The sequence below is a fragment of the Molothrus ater genome, chromosome 3, assembly GCF_012460135.2.
Source record: "Molothrus ater isolate BHLD 08-10-18 breed brown headed cowbird chromosome 3, BPBGC_Mater_1.1, whole genome shotgun sequence".
Lineage (NCBI taxonomy): Eukaryota > Metazoa > Chordata > Aves > Passeriformes > Icteridae > Molothrus > Molothrus ater.
This window is the reverse complement of record NC_050480.2, coordinates 98,831,869-98,854,144: the sequence shown is the minus strand read 5'-3', so window position 1 is coordinate 98,854,144 and position 22,276 is coordinate 98,831,869. Positions and strand designations below refer to the sequence as shown.

Genomic DNA, 22,276 nt, shown 5'->3' with positions numbered 1-22,276 from the left:
TGTTCACTTTCACTTAACTTGTTTGATGAGTTTTCATATTGCTTTGGTTTTGGTCATTTAAAACACTGGTCCAGCTCCCTAAAGTGAGAATCTTCGTGTAGCTTCTAAAAAGCTGGCTGAGGTCACTTTCAGGGGGAAGTGCTTTCCTGAACCATTAAATAAGTTCACTAAGTACTTTTTGGCTTTGGACTATCTTAAACTTTGGTTTTGAATGGTTTTTTCTTATGAACTTGATTATTTACAGTTCAAATCAACTGTAAAATACAGTTCTGCATACAGTTCTGTCCCCAGCACAAGAAGGACTTGGAATTATTTGAGATAGTCCAGAGGAAGGCCATAATATTGATAAGAGGACTGGATAAACTCCCCTACAAAGACAGGCTGAGAACGTTGGGGCTGTTCAGCCTGGAGAAAAGAAGGCTGTGTGGGGACCTCACAGCAACCTGCCAGCATCTGCAGGGAATCAAGGAAGCCAGAGAGGGACTTTGTCAGGAACTACAGCACAATGAGTAATGAAAATTTGAAAGAGAGAAAATTTAGGTTAGGTATTAGAAAGACATATTTTACTGTGAGGGTGCTTGGACACTGGAACAGGTTGCCCAGTGGGCTTGTTAATGCCCCATGCCTGGCAGTGTTCAAGGCCAGGTTGGACAAAGCCTTGAGCAACCTGGTCTAGTGGAAAGTGTCCTTGCCCACGGCAGGAGACTTGGGACTAGATGATGTTTAGGGTCCCTTCCAATGCCCTAACATTCTATGATTCTGTGATAAAACCCAGCCGCCATGGGCAGCGAGCTACAGAGACTGAATGCCTCAATCACCCCAACGTACTCCCTTTCTTTTGCACAAAAGTACCTGGCTGTGTGATAGCAGCAAGCTGGAATCCCCTTACCTGACTGAGAACCCAAATGCTGTGCAGTGTAGAACAGGATCCCATCTGGAGAGAGAGGCTGGAACTGCAGTTTAATATGGGTCTTGTGCCGGATATAAAAGGGTGCAAATGACATCCATGATGATTCATTATTTCTGAAGGATGCATCACTAATGGAAATATCTGAAAAATGCAAGAGGAAATGTCTTCTGAAAGATATTTTGAGAGGACTGCATTATTATGGAACCAGTTATTTTGTATGGTTTTTAAATGCTGTACATAATACTTCCCATTCTTCCATTTTCACAGAATAAAAATAACCTAGATACAAAATAAAACTTATATAATAGCAAATCAATGCCATTGTCTTCTGGGTTCCTTATTTTCCTCAACAATCAAGGCTGCAGTTCTAATGCAAAATAAATGTGAGCTTGTTAGCATTCATTTTTAAATAAGTATAAGTGTAAATTTCACATTGTTTAAAAATTGAAATGCAAAATACTGTTGCAGGAGTCAAAATAAACATTCTTCTCACCATACAGATGAAAATCCTAGTGGAGGATTTGTAATGAGCTGCTTTGTGTCTCATAAGAATGTACCTTTTAAGTGGGAAGTATTCATTGATTGTTTCTGAAATTTGTTTTTAGGATAATCATACTGAGATGTTTGATAATTCAAATCATCCTATCTTAGAGTGAAAGAGAACACTCACACAATTACAGTTAAGATGCAATGTACACTTTTGAGCTATACACAACTTATCATTCTGTCTTACCTCTTCCCTCAGCGCTGGTTGTTCATATACCACTACAAAATCAGACTGGTTCAGTTGCCTTCAGCCAACTGATAAATTATTATACTTTTCTATAATGTTTATGAGACTTGAAAAAATTTCCAGTTTTTCCCGCTGTAACATTGCATATTTGAGATATAATTATCATAGAATCAAAGAATCTCAGAATGGGTTGGCTTGGAAGGGACCTTAAAGATCACCTAGGTCCAACTCCCCTGCTATGGCCAGGGACATCTTCCACTGAGTCAGCTTGCTCAGGGCTCCATCCAGCCTGGTCTTGGGCACTTTCAGAGATGGGGCATCCACAACTTCTCTGGGCAGCCTGTTCCCATGCTTCACCAGTCTCAAACATTTTTTTCTTAATACCTAATTTCAACCTACTCTCTTTCAGCTTGAAGCCATTCCCCCTTGTCCTGTAAAGGGCCTACATGCTCTTGTAAATAATCTCTCTAATAATGTTAGTTATTAGCTAATTCAAGATCATGTTAGTAATAGTTTCATGTAGATAAGGTAGTTGTTAGTTTACTGTATTTGTGGGTTCACTGGAATAATCAAGCTACTTAGATATGCAGGGCGTATTTAGACCTGTGTGTGTAAAACTGTTTTTACTGTTTAGTTAAACAGCAGTGTTAAATGCCTGAGGTGTAAGCGTTGCCTTCTCACTTCTGCATTTCCCAGCTGAAGCTGTGCTGTTTCCCTTCTAAGAGACCAAAGTCTTTCCTCATTTTGGTGCTCCCAATTTCATTGTTTTATGGTAACTTGCTCTCAGTCACATATACCTTCAGGATGTCCTTGAAGTACATTCTGAGATACCTTTTGCTATCTTTCACACTCAGGTTTTCTGCCCAGCATCTGCTGGTGAGCCCACTCACCACCCAGCTGCACCTTGCTCTGCCTACCACAGATGGGCCTCAGTTATTAGGCTGGAATACAGCCAGCATGATGCAAGCTCTTGTCATTTGTCTATTTGTCACACCACCTCCTTCAGAATAGGGTTCAAAGTGTCCCTGGTGGACAGTGTCCAGCAGGCAGGTGCATCACTGGAGAGGATCCAGATCTCTCACCTGTTATCAGCATAACCTGACCTGAGGATGCCTCTTGAATGGGCAGTAACTGCACAGCTGACCTTTTTATTAATTCCCCCTGGTAGATTACAGATAATATTTCTGAGGAAGGTACATGGATTTGATGGCACAAAATCTCAGTAAGTCTAAAAGTAAGTTGTAATCACTGGAATATCAGTTATAATGGATTTATTTAATGCTTAAATGATCTGAATCAGGCTTTTGATGGGCTATTTTTCAATCTATATATATTTTCTCAAACCACTCCCATCCTAAGTATCACAATAGCTGTTATGCATGCTCTCAAGGCTAGGAAGTGCCTGTAGTAATATATTACATAATGTCTAAAGCATGAAGTTCCTGGCATCTATACTTAAGAGTTCACAGAAACAGAAGTATTTAGAATAGCAATCACCCTCGATGATAAATAGTAATAAAGATTGCTAAACAGATTTGGTGCTGTACTTTACATCACTAAAACTTATTAACACTATCAGGTACAAAAGACAGAGTAATACTTTTTATTCCATATGGATTTTTTTTTCAGTAGGTAAGTCAAGGCTCTCCATTAGTAGTTAAAATCCCTGTATTGATGTCTTCATATTTAAAAAACAATCAATAATAATAACTCACTTTGTACATAGACTTTTTTTTCATGCATAATTTGTAAGTCAGTCTCCTCTTAGCAGAATTTTGCACAGTGAGACTTACATGTGGAGGAACTGTGCCACAGTGGTCAATCGTATGTGAAAATGTGCTGCTGCTTGAAAGGTCGCCTTAGGCAAAGTGTGTAATGAGGTATCTGAAAGTGTCTATGGCAGATGCAGTGTCACTTTATCAATGACTTTGCTGCTTATGGAGGAAGCCTGGACAATGACTAGTGTGAGAGCAAAATCAGCAGGATTGAAATGCTACATTGCTTGTCATTGAGAGGGATATGAAAGGAAGATTGCTGTGATAAAAAGCCTTGAAGCAGAGAAAGAGGACAAGGATAAAAGATGATTTTATAGTATCAGTCAGAGAAAGAATTAAGTCCATGGTTTCATATTTCAGATAGAGTATTAAAAAATAAGACCCACAGCTTCAGCAACAGATGTCAGAATTCTTTAGTAAGGAAGGTATTATTCTGATTTATAGATATCAAATACAATACTCTATTTAATATACTTCATTCTGGAACTTCTAAGATGCAAATATTTTATTTTCATTATCTATAAAAAGTATGCTTATTCCCGATAAATGTATCTTACAAGTGTCAGAAAGTAACATATTTTGCCACAATGCAGCAGGAGTAACTATAGGAAGTACTAGAAAAACTTATAATTTCCTTTTAAATGTCCTGTAGATCCTGCAAGTACTGATTATATGCATAGAAAAAATCTGCCTTGACAGGTGCTTGGAACCTATATGTGCACACATATCCCAAAACAGAATGCATTGACTCTACCACAGTGCACAGAGGTGAGCAGGATGAAATTTCATTTTTGCAAAATTGCTTCTATAGACAGACAAGCTTTTAACGTGAAGAATATGACAATTCAAGCTTTTCAATTTTCTTTTATGGCAGGCACATACAAAACTAACACATCAGAGGCTGAGGTACTCTAATGCTGTTTTCTTGGCAGCAAACTTTGTTTTTCGCCTCAAATAAGAAAATAAGAAGCTCAGCTAAACTTGCACAAGACAACACCTGTGTCACATATGCTTATTCCTGAGAAACTCCTTGCTAAAACAAATGAGGTAAATGGATGCCTTTGCTGATCCTATAAGCTAAATGAGTAGGATCTTTGCTGTGTAACTACTGCGTTACTCACTAGAATGCTTAGCACCGTGGGATGCATTGTGACTACAGCAGGCATTTACACAAGTACCTCTGTATCTGATTAATGGCTCTGTTTTCTAAGCTGAACACTAGTATCTGATAATGCTACACAGAATCACAGCATGGCTGGAAGGGACCACAGTGGATCACCTGGTCCAGCCTCCCTGCCTAAGCAGGGTCATCCCAGAGCCCATGGCACAGGGTTTGTGTCCAGACAGTTCTTGAATATCTCCAGTGACAGAGGAAATGTGAGTCACTGCTCAAAGGACTGAGGATCTAATAACAAAAGACACAGAAAAAGCCATGTCTGGCTCATTTTCTCACTTGGGAAAGCCTGATCAAGCCTCTCCATGCCTGATAGCTGAGCTAGGGCAAGTGAAACATCAGTTCCACAGTGGTGAGGTAGGTGTTAAGGTCCAGCTTGCAAATCAGTCTGTGAGTCAGGGGTCCAGATGAAGTGGATCTTGATGCTGCTACACTGTAATTCAGCGCAGGATCATGGGGTATTTAAAGCTGCTCCTGAAGCAATGCAGGAGGAAACTCCTGCTGGGGCTTCTCAACAAAGCTGTCTTTGAGACTCGACACCAGCCCCATCCCTGTGGGCTGAGAAACACTCTCAGAGCTTTAAACTCATATTAGGAACTTATATATTGAACTCACATTTAGACACTTATCTAGGTGCTTTGCTTTAAAACTAGTTCCTACCATTACCTACCTACCTACCTACCTACCTACCTCTGAACACTTTCACAAAGTAAGGTGGCAAGGACATTTTCAGCATATCGTTCATGCTCATAGGGGAAGTCTAAGTTATTTCAGAGTCATCCTTCTAAGTGCAAGTTAGCTGGCTGGATCTTGTTCTTGCTCAGTTGGGTGAGTGGAGGGAATGGTAAGTAGATGATTGAATTTTTATTGGGACACCACATCCCATGATGACATGGCTGACTTGGTGTGGAGGGTATTACCATCTCCTTCATTTTATCATACATGACTTCCACTTGGGTTTCTATATGATGTATTTGAGTAGGTAACTAATTTTGTTCTACTTGACATTTTAAATTATGCAGATAAATATTAGAAATGCACGTTCCCTTGTGCCTGCCATGAATATGAAGTTTACTGGGCTGTTAATGATAAACCTGAAGGCTTAGATGGCCTTTGGGTAAAACTACCTTTCAGGTAAAATTTAGACAACACATTTTATCCTTATGCAACATGAATGCTGTGGCTACTACTTAAACATTTTCTCATGTTGCCACAAATTTTCAAAAAATGTCACTGGACACAAAGCTTAATGGGATTGGCATTGCTTAAATGACTAAAAGACAATAGTGACAATAGTGACAATAGTCACTTTGACTCAGTAGAAAATTGCCCTTGTGGTTAAACATAGAAACAAAAGTGTCCTAATGGTAACTATGAAACTATGAGACTGTGCAAGTCCAACTGCATGGTCATTTAAACCCAACATAAGTGTACATGACTGTGTATATAAGGTGTCTTGTCATGTACAAGTTGAGCTAAACCTTACTATGAATTTATCTTATAATAGTAGTCAAAATAAGTCAAGTAACATTCTATACTGTGTAGAAAATAAATAATACTTATTGTAAAAATTATTTCAAAAGTAAAGAGTTTTTGTTCTGTTAGTTTATCAGGTTGTTTCAAAAATTTGCTATACTTTTATATCAGAATAATGGAACTTGACATCAAAATAACATGTAGGAAATTGACTTGAGCTGAATAAACATGGCCCAAGGAAGTTGCTTGCCCTTTGTTCATCAAGGAAATGGCTTTATTGCTTGATAAGTATCTCTTTAAACCAAGGCTGAACGATGAAAACTCTTTACATTTTCTTTCAGTTCTTCAAGCATTGTATGTTGACAGGCAATATTAGTAGCTATGGAATTCAGAGACTAATATACAGTTGAAGAAGTCTGTTTATTAACTTGTTTCTTTGTGAAAAAGACAGTAGCAATTCTGTTATCATGCCTCGAAGTCAAGAAAAATTATCACAATAGATTTTATGAACGTATATGGCACAAACTATTCCTGCTAAAGAAAATTGCTGAATAATTTAAAATTCATAGAAATACTGTGATGAAAACCCTGTTTATTTTCACCACCGGCAAGTGTTCTCCAATAGTGCCATCTATAGAATCTTTCAAATATTGCACTGCTGTCCCCTTAAATAAGAACATTATCAGTCTCTGTTATCTCACAATTAACTAATCTGAAATTGTAGGTCTTCTTAATTCCTCTAAAAAATTATCTGGGAAATAAATATACTCAGGAGCTATAGAAACTCTATCTTATGTGTAAATATATCTCAATGTGTAATGGAATGTCAGAGGAACTTTATTGACTTAACATTTATTTTTGTTCAAGTTTTTCATTGCCTTTGGTGATGCTGCTTATGACAAGATTAAAGACTTGATTTAATCCATTAAGATAAATGGCAAGAAAAAAAAGAGGTAAGCAATAAATGTTTAGATTCTAAAAGAGTGCTTCAGGGAGATATTGCATGTAGTTGGTGTGTCAATTTTCTCTCTAAACCTCCATTGTTGGCCACTGCTGGAGACAGGATTACTGGCCTCACACAGGCACACAGTTCTTATGAGAGGAATAAGCTGCTAAAATAGAATTCAGCAGAGATTAAAATATAAATGCAGACTGTAATTAAGGATAATGCCTGTAATTTTAATGTTCATATATCTTCTTAATTACTATTTGTGAAAAAAGATATTGTGTTCGCATATGTAACAATGTGCTGTATAATTAAGCTACCTGCTGTAAAAGGGTTTTACACTGTTTCTTCTTTCTCAGGAAGAATCATCCTTGACGTTTGATCTTGGCCACTGTTTCTCACAGTAATAATCACAGTGAAACCAACAGGTCTACTATACACTTGCAGGGGAACTGAAAAAACAGGTCCTTAGAGACTTCTCCCTCTTCAGAAGCCCTTTGAGAGATCTAATTACAAAGGTATTCATTGGCACAAATGGAATAAGCTGGAATTTGGCATGCAAAGCCATGCAGGGGACTCCCCAGACAAATAACTGGAAACTCTTGTAAATTTTGAATATTGTGTCTTCTTGAAATAACTAAATTATCATGCTGCTGCGGGCTGAATCTTCTTAATCAGAAGAAAAGTTATAATTGTCTGGTGCTTTAGTTGCAAACTTTAAGTCAAATGACCCAAAGATTTTATTAACATCATGTTTTGGTGTCATGGAAAACATAACAATTAAAAAAAAAAACCCTAGATAAACTACTTCCCCATATTGCCAATCCTTGTGGTTATGGGAGTGCTAACTAAGAATTAATGCTGGGCCAGATCATGGCAATGTTTGGATGCCATTTTTGCACCTCAGGAGCCGGGCTGACTTTGCTGCGTTGCTGTCACAGCTGTGACCTTTTCAAACCAGTGGAACATGATTTGCTGCTTCATGTGTCACAAAGAGTCTTGGAAGTGGATTGAGTCCAAGTGGCAATGTTAACACCAAGCAAAATAGACTCCTCCATGAATCTTCTATTTTCTTCCCATTTCATTAAAATCACTTTTGTTTCTGGAGGTGTAAATTAATTACATTTTTGTTTCTTTAAATCAGTGTTACCTTTCTAAAGCTAACACTCTTGTTTTATGAGTGTTAATGGGTTTGGACAGCACAGTGCACCCAAGAAGTGGAGTTTTAAGTTGTTGAACAAATGTATTACTCTGCCTTGCATGACAAGGCTTTATTTCTTGGGCCCATTCTGATCTAATTTACAGCCCTGTCCTTCTTTCCTAGTGCTCATTATGGATGCTTGCCTTCCCAAAACTGGTCTTAAATTTCACAGGCATCTTCCTATTTGTCAGTCACCAGGGTACTGTCTACCTGCTGAACCTCTTGATCTTTCTCTGAGAAAAGCAAGTCCTGGTACTTACTTTGTCAGGTTGAAATATACAGTGAAATATTTGCTCTCAGCATTTCAGCCTACAAAATCTCACTGCACTACTTCCTGAATATGAATTTGTTGCGCCCAGCCAATAGGAAATTAAGAGTAATTGAAGTTGCTACCTTCTCTTTGTCAAGTGGGTTTATTTCTTCTATTTCCTCTAAAACACATGAAATAATACAGATCTTTCTGCAACCTCCTGAGAGTATTGCTCAATTTACCTATTGGCAATGGTCACTGTGAGATATTCAGAGTCCTGTGACTCTCGGGCCGTAAATGCCATGAAAACTGTGTTCTTTAACAGAACTTTCTCTCCCTGGGCTTAGTCTTGTTCTAACTTTGTTTTCCAACCACTGAACACTTGCTAGTGAAGCTCTGACATCTAAAGCTTAACCATAATGCACCCTATCTCTGTGCTGACAGCCATTGCATCCTTGGTGGCTTGAGTTGATGCTCTAAGCAAGACCATCACAGTGAAGAAGGGCATCTCCTCATCTGCTCATATGCTTTCATCTCTCCTCTCTCATATACATAGTTAATAAAGAACCTCAAACATTTTTAGTGTTTGCCAAACAAGTTAATGCTTGTTTGTTGATGATTTAGCCTGAGTACCCTTAATAGTTGTGTTCAGACTGCTCTTGTTTATTATTGTGGTTCTACCCCTATTGCCCTATTTTCTTGCTTCACCTGACCTGGTCCTGTGCAATCCATGCTGTTGTGCTGTCTTTACCAGTTGCTATTATCTGGCAAACCCCTGTTTGTTCTTACCCTTTGTAATTCTACTCTATGCTTTTCTTGCCTCATAAATCTATTTGTCTTCTTCTCACACTTTTTTCCTTCCTTCTGGTACATTCATTAGTCTTCATCCTTTAATTACCCTTTGTTTCTCCCAGTCCCTTGGGCTGTTCATTGCTCTCTGTCTCTTTTTCTTTTGGCTCCAATAACCACCATTAATCCAGAGATGAGATATTCAATCTTGATAAGCAGCTGTTTTTTAGCAATTTGCTATCCACTAAAAGTGCAAACTGCTCTTTGAAAAATCTCATGATAATTCATTATTCTGCCACAGAGTAAGGTGAAATACAGGGCACAGAGTTTGGTCAGGATCCACAGTACCTATTCATAAAAGGAAAGCTTTTAAATAAAACAGAGAGGAGCCCTCTAATGTGTTTATCAGGTGAAGAATTACTGCAAGAAAGACAATCTGTAAGAAATACAATTTTCTCTTGCTCCAATATAAGTTCTGTACTGATAATGTGGCCATCATAAGAAGACCCAAATGAATTCTGGAACCAGAACACAGGACTGTTTACCTGATTAATTACCTGCTTTGTGTATAGCACATATCCTGATGATCAGTGTCCTGAATCCAGATGCCATTACTTTTGAAAACCTCACTTGAAATGAGAATTCAAAATTGAGAAGTTCATATAAAGAGCCTCGAACAGCTGTTGCAGCAGAGGCAATAAAGCAAGCATGTTCTTACGTAGAATAAGGAATTCAACAGTAACTTTCCAGAAGCTATATTCTTTTTCATTTGGGCCTACCAGTTCCACGTGTAATGGGATTTAAGAACTATCCATTACAGGGTGAGGAGGACTGCAAATCAGGTCAAATGCAGTTCAGCTTGTCAGTTTTGTGCTTCAAACTCACACAACAAGAGAGCTGGACCTTGACAGGCAGTTTGGGAAGGCAGCTATTTAACAGTAACTGGAGTTCTCCAAAAGTTTTACAGAAGCTTCTCAACAGAAAAACATAAGCTTGTACAAAATTAACATGAATCTAAGAGCTGTGGAATAGAGGGTGTGGACTGTACCTCCTTACACACAGAGTCACTTCAGGCACTTTCAGGAAAAGTCCCTGAGCTTGCAACACCTGTGTGTCCACATTGTTGAATATTTGCACAATCTCTCAGAGAAGAAAACAGATAAAGGATTCCTTTACATGAGGGTAAGAAATGCAAAACCTGCAAACTGAGGACATATTTTGAGGGTGGCATGTTGAAAAAAAGCCTGGGAGAATAATCATTTGTGGATTTTTACAGTGATGTTTGCATCTCTTGTCATCATTATCAGTGCACCCCTACCCAACAGACTGTGAAGTCAACAGGAACTTCACCATTAGGATCAGTAGAAATTGGATAAGGTCCCAGATGCTTCCCTCTACTGTGATCTCAAGTGTATTTCCCATCCTACTTCATTATGATGAGCTTGGGAATTGAACTAAGTACCATAACATTGCTCTGCAATACTTCCTGTCCCCTTGGTGCCTGACAAATCATGCTTGTGAATTTGGTTGATTGATTTGAAGAAAATGAAGGAAAAATGGCATTAAAAATAAGCAAAGCAAGTAAACAATATCTAATAATTCATTGCTTTAAATTACTTTTTCCAACAGAAAGGAACATCACTTTCTTAAATCTATTTTGTTTGTGTCTTTATGTTACATTTAACTGATATATTGCAAAATGCTGTGGTTTTACATCACATATCTGTGTGTACAATGTACTGTGCATTTGACATACCTTGTTCACAGTAGGTACCAGTTGTTCCAAGAGGACAGTGACACGTGTAGCCTCCAGGCAGTGGCACGCAGGTACTGCCTTGCTGACACAGATGTGGAGGATCATGCTCAGGATCACACACTGACACAGTTTCTGTGCAAAATGCACCTTTCCATCCAGTGAGGCAGTCACAGCTGCGGAGGGTAAATTAAGGGAAAGAATGCAACAGTATTATCAAAAGAAATCAACATGTCAGTAGCAATCTAATCAAGAGATTTTCAAGTTTGGATACCTATATTCAATAACCTGATTCAAAATGGTTAACAAGAAAAGGGTAGTAACCAAGTTTCTCATTTAACTATTTGATATGTTAATTTTATTATAAAAGAAAAATGTACATAATAGGAAATATTTTATTTTGAATAGTAACATTACAATATTAGCATCTTATTAAAAAAAAAAAGGCTTGTAGCTTTCATATGTTTGTTTTGCTCTACAAATAATTCCAAAAGGCCTTGGCTTCATAAACCAGGAGGAGTTAAAGTGGGCATTAAAAGGGAAAGGTAAGCAGCAAAAAAAAGTCATAAAAATAAAACCAGCATAAGAGAATTGCTAACAGTGACAAATACTAGCTACTAAAATTTGAGTCTGTCAGCAACTGCCTTTCACTTAGTCATTGGTAATTTTCTAAATTCTTATAACTGGCATATCAAATGTAGGTTTGTTGAAGCACTTGACGAAAAAGAGGATAGTGGGTATGGCCATGAAAGAGTTGGCAATCTGGGTTTCATATATCTATGATTGCAATCCTATATCAAAAATAAACTTTCTAAACTGACTGAATCATTGAACTTGTTATTGTCTGCTACACTTTATGCCTTTCTTTCATCCAGGCTGTGGAACAAACCCAAAAAAGTCACAATAACCTATAAATTTAAAATTAGTATGAATTCTATAGAAATTGTTAAATACAGAATACACTTGGGATTGATGTTTAAAATGGCCTCCTTACTAAAGAGTTAAAATTACATATATTAGACCTATTTTTATTCTAGTATTTTGTATCTCTTTATGATTAAAAAATTATTCCCCTGAATAAAAACATTTATGGATTTTTTTCACTGGAAGTTTCTCTCTCAATGCTAAGAATGAAAACTCATACTTTGATTGGGTTTTGATTGGTCCATGTTTGTTTGGTTTTTTGCTTTGTGCAAACTCTGGAATTTTTTCTTTGCACTAACTGACTTGCACATCCTCCATTAATCAGCCCACTGTTTCTGCATAAAACATAATGAGGAGCTTGTGAAACTGCTGTTTCACCAAACCTTCAGATCAGACAACATGTAAACAAAGCACTGCCAACAAACCCTTCAGAGCAATAAACAGACATTTGGAATGAAGGGGAAAAGAGGACAGGACCTTGCAAAAGCAAAAGCACCTCAATTCATCAAAGTCAGCATCAGAATGCTTTCTGTCCCAGCTATAAATGTTATGCTTTGATGCATGAAAGCTGCTGAGAAGGGGATGTGATTTAACTCCCTGAGTGCAAACAGCAGTGCCCCTTCCTGGTGCCATGAGGGAGGCTGCTGGAGCTGATGCTGCTGCTCTTGGGCATTGTACATGAGGCTTCTTCCCCTTTCCCTGGCTTATGTCTGCTTATGTCTTTAAGTTTCTTTTAATTCTTGTCTCTTATGATGTAACAGAAGTCAGGTATTTAAATTAATTTAAAATCATTTGCACAGAGCTGAACCTGTTTCCTGGCCTACAGTAGCAATGATCTATCACCAAATGAAGCCTATTTAACACACCTAAGCAAGCTGAACTGCTGTTGAGAAGTTTGATACAAAATTTCCTAGTCTTTACAGAGATGAAAGAAGAGCAAGTGTTTTAGAAATTTTCCATCATACAGCCTGCCATGCTGGTCTAGTTTTCTCTATGTCTTCCTGAATTTGGTTGCTTGTCTTTCCAGACCAGGAGAGCCCAATAGCTTGCACTAGTGACTTGACTCAGGGATTTAAAGACCTATTCAGAATCACAAAATACCTCAAGCTGGAAGGGACTCATAGGGATCTTTGAGTCCAACTCCCTGCTCCTTGTAGAGCTACCTAAAAGTAAATTGTATGACTAAGAGCATCATCCAGATGTTTGTATTTCTTTAGGTATAAGAGATGAGATTCACTCTAAGATCAAGGCAGTTAATTTGATGTTACATCAGGTGCCCAGCTGGTTTCCACTTGCCCTAGAAGTATTTGAGAGAGGCAGCTGTTAGCCAGGGAGACAAGTTTCTGACAGAGGTCTGACAGAATGCTCAAGTATAAGCAATGGGATCATCCAGGAACTGCCTGAGCTCAGCTACTAATCAATCAGTGGTGATGGAGCAGGAACAGTCATGGGAACTGGGGCACGATCCATCCCACAAACCAGCTCATGCATGGCCCTAATGATAAAGTCCTGCATTCAGTGGCCTCAACACAGACAAATGATATTTGCCTTCTGATCCATGGTGGGTCTGAGAGATGTGTGAGCCAGCAGAAGAGCTGTAGAAGACTTGTTCTTCTCTGGAATGCTCCATTTCTGTGCTCCTATGAAGACCAGAAAAGTATCCCAGGACCTGTGCCATTAGAATGCCAGTCTTTAGACAACTGGAAAGGCCTGGATCTCCACTGACTCTAATAGGATCCTACACATTTACCTCACCTGGAGACACTCTAAGTTTATGTGTCTTAGGAGACAATGTCACTGCAAGATACTTTCCTATTTTCAGGCTTTTTGAAAAACATAGATTAAATTCTGTAAATATCTCTTCTATACTAGAGATACCAGTATCTCAAGAGGAACTGCCAAAATGTCTTTTTTCTTTTTTCTTGTTTTCTAAAGCATATTTTCAGGTGGAAAAGGATAGAAAGGCTTTCAAGTACAACTTTGATTTTGTGTCAAAATGTCAATGATTATGTGTCAAAACAAACTGTATAATCTTGAATCATCTGGTTTTGCCAAGGAATATTAATAGAATGCATTTCAGAGTAAGTACGGGGCAAAGTCAGTCAGTTCAGGAAGCAAAACAAACTCACTTTAAATTTTGGAAATTCAAATACCACTTCAAGTTCTGAAATGTTTGTATTTAGAAAGCTCAAGGATTAATTAATTTAATGGCATTTTCTTTTTTCCTTCTTGTAAAATGCTTAAAAGTGTCATGCAGTATTCATAGAATGGTTTATTCAGGTTCAAAGTTCCTTACCAAAGCCAAAATTAGCTCTCAAACAAATAACACAGTTTTCACATAAGCAAGGATGACAAGTGTATGTCACTGTTGATTATGAACCAAAACCCAAAATTTTTAATCAAAATTCAGGCAACAATAAAAAAAGTAATGAAAAGTAATCTTACACATAAAATATGTAAGAAGTGTGTCTGTGTGTTACTACACAAAATCCTGATCAAACTTTCTTGAACTTTATAGTGAAATAACTAAAGATCCTAAAGGATTAGTAAAGAATTGAAATGATTACTTAGCTCCAAAATGAAACAAAAAACATTCCTCTATTAAATATGGAAAATATGCAATTTAAAATGTCATTCTCAATGCTAACAAATATGGAATTTCCCATAGCTATGCAAATGTGATGTCAAATCAAACAAGTAACTTTATAGCAGAAAAGGAGGTGTCCAGGTCTGCACATTCTGACACCTGAATTTAGGATTCTATATGCAAGATGGGCATATACTCAATGGAGATCAGAAGCTTAATTAATTTGTCAAATTACTTAGATCAGCTGAGATTAGGCAGATGTTTAGTGACATCTGAAACTCCCTAGGGTATCTTGTGTGACCTCCAAACACGTCTGCAGGAGGAACTGAAACATATCTCAACATCATTTAAGTATGTCAGATAGTGCAGGACATCTGAAATCCATATTGGCATGTATTAGCCCCATCAAGCTGCCCAATCCACTGGAGATTTCTTGATACAGTTCTTGAATTTGTTTTGTAGTGGAAAGAGTCTGAGCAAGGAAGGAAATTTCTAAATAAGAGTGGTTTCAAATTCACACAGTGGAAGACCAGAGCATTAACAAAAAACAGTCTATCTTCAGGCTGGAAGGTAAGGAGGGAGCCTAAAGAAGACAAGATTGGAAGAGAATCAGCTGTATTTAAACAAAGAGGACCATGGAATGCTGCAAAAGTGTCCTATTAAATAAGGCAAATTGGATGAAAAATTTTAGATAGCAAATTCACCCCCCAAAACAGAACCTTGTATTGTTTTAAACCATGATTATTAAACAGAGAAATGTCTTTTTCCTTAGAGAGTATGAAAGTTATGTCCTTGTGTTCCATATTGATTCTGTTCTTGCACTGCAAATTTATTTTAATTGAATCTGGCCTAATAACAAGACTACAGAAGCTCCTTTTGTGGGCCACCTCACATATATGGGGTATGATTTAATTTCTGAAACCTGAGTGGCTGTTCTTTTTGAAAGCTATAGAATACTGAGAAATCCACATGAGGCTTGGAGATATGACAGAAAACTTATTCAAGTCCCAAATTCTTCTGAAGCCACAGCTGATGGCCAAACATATACCCAGGGGTGTCTAAAGTGACACTGCATGCTCACATTCAGCAGATTGAATCCTCTCCATTTTGTCTGATGTTCTGTTCAAATAGCACACAAGATACATTTTTTTTTCTTACTTCACAAGAAGTAGCCATAACACCTAGCAGACAATCTTGCTACATTAAATTTTCTATTTTCCATAATTTTGCATCACAAATAAAATAATAGGGGATACTATTGTCCCTTGAAAATTATATTCTTCATTTTATTATTCAAGTAATTCCCCTTTGTTTTTTTAAAACACAGCAGTTGTGCTCTGTTGCTGACCAGAATGTAAAGATTAATGCTGCATATTTCTGCTTCTATTTAAATCAAAGCATTATCCCTATAGCAACTGAATCTACAGCTTAACAGCACTGCACACTTTCTGGCAGGGTGGTGAAAGAAAGACATAAAAATAGCTCAAAACAGCAACCAAAACCTCTGGAGAGATCTCATTTCAGCAGAGAAAATATTTGAACACAAATCCAGTTCCCTCAAGGACTCTGCTCTTCAAAGGAACATGGATGATTTGAAAATAGAAAGAAGTTCCCTCTGAGAAAATATATTGAGACAATATTGACAGCTACTGCACTTTGACAGAAATTAGATGTAAGCTACATCCATGTCTGGCAATGCTTCACTTTTTCTGTGAGAGGAAAAGGTGGCCATTACTGGTACATGCATGCACATATACTTGGTGTGTGTAGACCTAGCTGTGTGACAGTGTTCACAGGGGTTTCCAGGTGAGGGAAGAGACGAGAATGTTGACTCCATGTTCAGAAGGCTTGATTTATTATTTTATTGTATATATATATTACATTAAAACTATACTATAAAGAATAGAAGGAAAAGTTTCATCTCAGAAGGCTAGCTAAGCTAAGAATAGAATGGAAAAGAATGAAAACAAAGGTCTGTGGCTCAGACAGAGAGAGAGAGCCAGCTCTGCCGTGACTGGTCACTAAATCCAAACATCCACACGAGACCAATCATGGATCTACCTGCTGCATTCCACAGCAGCAGATAACCATTGATTACATTTTGTTTCTGAGGCCTCTCAGCTTCTCAGAAGGAAAAATCCTAAAGAAGGATTTTTAATGAAAAGATGTCTGCGACACTAGCTGTCCTGAGATATGGGGACAGGAATAGAATTCAGTAGTAGGTCACTATGAATTAAATGCAAACAAACAAACCACCAGAAAAACCAAATTACACCCTCCTTCCGTCCTTCCTCCCCCCTTCCCCCAGTGCCCCAGAAATTTTAGAATAATCCCTAAACTAATCTGGAATACTGGAATGATGAAAAAGAACTTTGTCTATAATACCAAGCTTGCTATGTTTTCCTGTCACCAGCTGCCATTCTAGCCTGCCACCTGCTTTCCAAATGTGCTTTAGATGCTGCTGGTGGTGGTTCATCTTATGGACAAGAAGGTGACTTAGCACAGCTGAGTAAATTGCTGAAGCAAGGATTTAGGTGGGTGGATGGGAGTGGGATGTTTCGGCCCACATTTATGCTTTTTTTGTCTTGCAGTTTTGGTTTTGTATTGTCTCTAATATGCTCATAAGCGGAAAGACGACCATTATCCTTTCTTGTTCCTCAGAAAGATCAAATGTCAAGGGTTTAACAGCTCTGGGAGGATGCTGCAAAGTGCAACAGTTGTGACATGCAGCAGTGCAACAATCAGAAAACAATTCCAAATTATATTTTTTAAAGCATTTCCTTCATTACTGTATTTAGAGGATTATAAAAAGACTTATAAGGGGAATGGGGACCAATCTGTGTGTTAATCTTGGGGTCAGTTTTCCAAATATGAGTACAGTTTACTAGCTTTAGAAGCAGGTTTTTTGTACAAATTTTCTTACAGGTGAAGATTTGTGTCACAGGCAGCAAAACCAATTACCATATAATTCTCTCTCCAATCCAGAGTTAGTAGATTGTTTTTGGTTTGACAGATATGCAAATGTTTTTCTTCATAGCACACAGAAGGACAGGTTTTTGTTGTTTTAAGAAGCATCATACAGAGGCTCCACAGTGCAAAGCCTTTTTTCTCATTCAAATCTGTCTCGCTGTCTGCAATGTTTCCAGTGAGTATCTTAACAAGCTTTAAATCAACACTTTTCCCTTTTTAAAAAATTTATGCAAATCTGTGGAAATAAATGAGCACATGTGAAAGCACATAAGGGGAAGCAAGCATAATTAATCTTGGCAGATACTCTTAAAATAAAAAAATCCTCATCAGCAAAGGTTTTACAGCTGCGTTACAAAGTGAAAACAAAATTTATTACAATGGAAGTGTTGACACTCAACAGCAATTTGGAACTGCAAATGAGCTTCCTCCCTCAGTGCATACAGCCTGGGCACTCAGCTCCATCTACACTGAGAGACAAGGCATGAAAGACCATAGATTCATATTTTGGGCAACCTCTCCTGGCTACCCCCTCTCATCCCATAGATCAGCCAGGTGAGCAGCTTAGAGATGAGCTGACAGACTTTGAACAATGTTTGGAGCTCCTACAGATTTAAACTGGTTCAGAACTTTCTAATGTTGGACAGTCGGTGGTTTATTCCACAATGGGTTTTTTAATGAAAAATATAATTCCCAGAAAACAGACATCACCTATTTTTGCCCCATCAGTCACATTTGGACATTAACACAGTCAAGCTCTCCTCTTTATTACTTTTTCTCTGCTATTCACGCTGCTCACTTTATTTTAGAAAAAGGTCACACATCTAATTCTTCCCATGCATTTCCCAGTAAGTCTGGATGCCAGTGACTTAGTGGAGCAGAACCAGCCCATGGAATTTGTTAAAAATATTCCCCAGAAATGGTCCTAACATTATTTTAATATTAATGTGTTTGTCTAACTGAATGAACTTTCATCAGCTTCCTTCCTTCCTTCCTTCCTTCCTTCCTTCCTTCCTTCCTTCCTTCCTTCCTTCCTTCCTTCCTTCCTTCCTTCCTTCCTTCCTTCCTTCCTTCCTTCCTTCCTTCCTTCCTTCCTTCCTTCCTTCCTTCCTTCCTTCCTTCCTTCCTTCCTTCCTTCCTTCCTTCCTTCCTTCCTTCCTTCCTTCCTTCCTTCCTTCCTTCCTTCCTTCCTTCCTTCCTTCCTCATTCTGTTATGAACACAATAAATTACCACAGTTATTAGTCTAGGGACAGTCTATGCTGTGCCTAAAAACATATATATAATATATTATATATATATTTACTTACTAAACGGTAGAGCCACTTTCTATGCACTTGCCACCATTTCTGCATTTTATTAAACTGCATGGGGAATCTTTACATTGTCCAACACTGCGACCAGAATTGGGGTGTCCTTCTGGAGTTCCTGGTGATTTAAATCCTTCATTAAGGCTGGTGCGAACTTGAACATCAAAAATGCAACCTCAAAAGTAGAAAGAAAGAAAGAAATTAAGTTTAAAACAGATAGTGAAAGGCAAAACAAACTGAACAAGAGGGCAGTGTCAACCCTCAGTGGGTGGGTTCCTCCAGAATATCTTCAGTGAATGGGCGACCATACCATCTACAGAAGATAAAGGTAGGCCAGCTACTTTCTGTTCAGGCAAATGAGTAGATGATCAGAAGTCCTTCATTTAACGGTGGGTAAAACAAAGGAAATATTTTCTTAAGGAATAGACAGTATATAAAGTCAGTGACTAGATGCAATTTTGTGTTTACACTAAATTTGAGTTTACTCATGCTCTTACAGGTATGTTTCTATATCAGATAAAAACAGTCACAAATCCCAAAAAAATATAAAGCACCACAAGGACAGCCAACCAACCAACCAAAGCCCCAAAAACCCGAGGAAAAAAAAAAGAGAAGGACAGCAAGAAACCTACTTAATATAAAATATAATAGAATCCAAATGTCATCAAATAATATAATGCAAATAAGGAATGTGGACTTGAATTTCCGACAGGCTGAAAAGGACCCTTTCAGGTAATGACTCAAATTCTTCCCTTCTCAAGTGAATGCTTCAGTCCTTGGTACATGCAGATCATGTCACACAAGACATTTTTACGTTGAGGTAGACTGCTTCTTCAGGCCCTTAATCTCAGAAAATAATTTTAAAAATTAACATATACTAGTAAGGTAAATACTTCTGGGTCTGTTGCTTGGTCCTGTGGCCAAGTGACCTGGCATGATCACAATTTTATTATCAAACTTTTATTACTTTCCAGAAGAGTACAGCTGCATGCAGACTGCCACTGGGAAATGATCCAAAGATTATTCTAAATCCCTGAACACAGTAAAGAATTGTTTAGGAAAACAATAATTGTCATAAATATTTGTTAGGGAATATTGTAATAATTTATTTGTAAAAATGTTTTGTAAAGATGATCGAGTGCCAGTGCCTGGATCTATGCTCTGATTTTCTTTTAATGTCATAATCCATTGATATCCCGAGTGAAAGGAGGAGCTAAAGCTTCTGAGTGAAGCAGAGGTGTTCCCTACTTGCTCCTTCCCAGCAGCTCCTGCGCAGCCTGTGAGCTTTCCAGGGACTGCCTCTTTGGAGACACTTTGCTCTGCCTGGTGGTGTCACAGGATAGGCAGCCTTATGGGTCAGGCTGAAGTCATCAGTATTTCTGGATCATGTTTGTGACTCCATGTGCTTATTTCTATACAGCAAAACCAAAGATGATGCCATATAATTATATAATATAATATATATATTTTTTTATCAAATCCTAAATGACCTTTCAAAATGTACCCCAGCATCCAAGTGATGTACAGTCACATTTAAAGGTAGCCTTAAACATTTTTGAAATGTCATCTGGATCTATACATAAATATATGTACAATTTCAAACTAAAAATCAGGTTTTAAACCACATTAGTTAAACTAGTAGATAAATGTATCTGAAAATGCCCAGAGCTTTCTAAACATGATTTATAAAATTTAGCTGAGACGGAGTGAATTCCTACAGTGCCTGAAATCACAAGAATAGCTGGAATTCAGCAGGGCATTTCAGAGTCTCTCTGCTTAATATTAGAAGCAGGGAAAGGTTATGATATGGAGATGGCAAGTAATCATTACACTGATTTTAAAAGCATCACTTAACATGAGTTTTTGCATGATTCACTGAAATCACAAAAGAAATAGACTTGCATCTGAAAGACCCAATGAATATACAATGTGGTTTTTTACAGTTATGTAATTTTTTAAAACAAAATATAAGTAATATCTACAAGCAAGATAACTATTTTAACCACAGTTTCATGATAGTGAAAGTAGCTTACTTAGGCTATTTCCATATTTCACACATTTTGTAGCTCTGTCTATATTGACACATAACTGTTTATTCATAAACTCTTAATATGTAATTTAAAAATAACCTAGTTTGATGATTATTTGCAATCTTTGTATTATTGCCTCTTTGCTTTTTACAGGGTTTTTTTTTTAGCCACCTTATGCTTGGTAAATCCTAACTAATGTTTCATCACTTTATCAGTAGCAGATAAAGCATGCTCTGTTCTCCTGGGTCTTGCTGGAGTGCTAAGAAAAAGCAGCCCAGAGCTCTGCGTAAACAATGGAAAGCACAGTGAGTCCTCAAGGACTTTCAGGTCATCATGGAAAATAAACTGGCATTTGTGTTGATGACTAGCTTGAGTGCACCAGCCACAGTTTAACTGTGCCATCTAGGTTAGGAACAGTTCTCGAGCACTGGTAAACAAAGCATGTAATAGGTACAAGAGTGTTTTGGCCCAGCTAAGTTAAACTGAACCTTTTATTTAATGAGTCAGAGCAGCAATTTGAGCCTGTTGTAGCAAGCACTACACAACCTTCTGCAGAGGGATCAGCTGATGAATGTGCCTTGTTTCTGACCTGAATTTCCTTAGCTCTGCCAGTTCTGGGCCCCTTCTAATGAGAGACTGCCAACTATTCTGAATAATGGAGAGGTTTCCTGACACAGCCAAGTTTGTAAGAGGAACTCCAAGTTCCTGACTTTGTGAGTTAAACTTGGCGTGATTTTGAACATCAGTTTTATGCAAGTAAACAGAAATCAGACACCAAGACTGTACAGTCACAGATGGTATACTACCCTTTTTTTGTAATCTTTTGAATTGTGGCTTCTTAGACCACACCTAGGCCTTTCTATTACTGACCTTTTTTAGCATCAATTTATTTTATGGCTTTCACCCCCAGTCAAGCAGAGCTCATAAACCACTAAAGAGCCATTAAGTAAACTTGAGGGACTTTCATAAAATATATTACTTCACTGCTCACCTTTACTTTTTTAAAAATTTTTTCTGATATACCCTTATCACACAAAAAATTTTTCCTATGACTTCTTGCTAGGATCCCTTGCTCACTTCTAAGCACTTGTTGCTAATTTGACTAAAAAGTACACAAAGCAGGCATTTTCAATATGTACTAAAATGCAGCAAGAGAACTGACAAATAGATATACTGATAAATATTTTGTATCTGAATGCAGTACTGAATTTACAGATTTCTTAAATCCTACCTATGCTCAAATGCTTTTCTTTTCCCCTGTCTTTCTTTGCTGTTTGTGAGTGCTGGTCTAAAGAATGGCCCTGACAGTGACTACTCAGGTCTTCTCAGAGCTGTGATACAAACACCCAGAGGTACCTGTATGAATCATACAGCACTGACTAAAAGCCAGTTCAGAACTCACTTTCCTTCTGTGACATCAGTGGTGCAGGAACATAAAGATAAGTAGTCTTAA

The 22,276-nt window shown here is 37.8% G+C and overlaps 1 protein-coding gene across 1 annotated transcript in view; it reads right to left on the bottom strand.

Annotated features, from left to right (window-relative positions):
• EYS (eyes shut homolog) overlaps nt 1-22,276 on the bottom strand; it is a 797,164-nt gene that overhangs the window by 11,446 nt on the left and 763,442 nt on the right. Inside the window, exons 45-47 of the mRNA XM_054514337.1 lie at nt 18,794-18,968; nt 11,011-11,183; nt 890-1,051 (exon numbers count right to left, since the gene is read on the bottom strand). Coding sequence (XP_054370312.1) covers nt 890-1,051; nt 11,011-11,183; nt 18,794-18,968 — 510 coding nt within the window. The remainder of the gene's footprint in view (nt 1-889; nt 1,052-11,010; nt 11,184-18,793; nt 18,969-22,276) is intronic.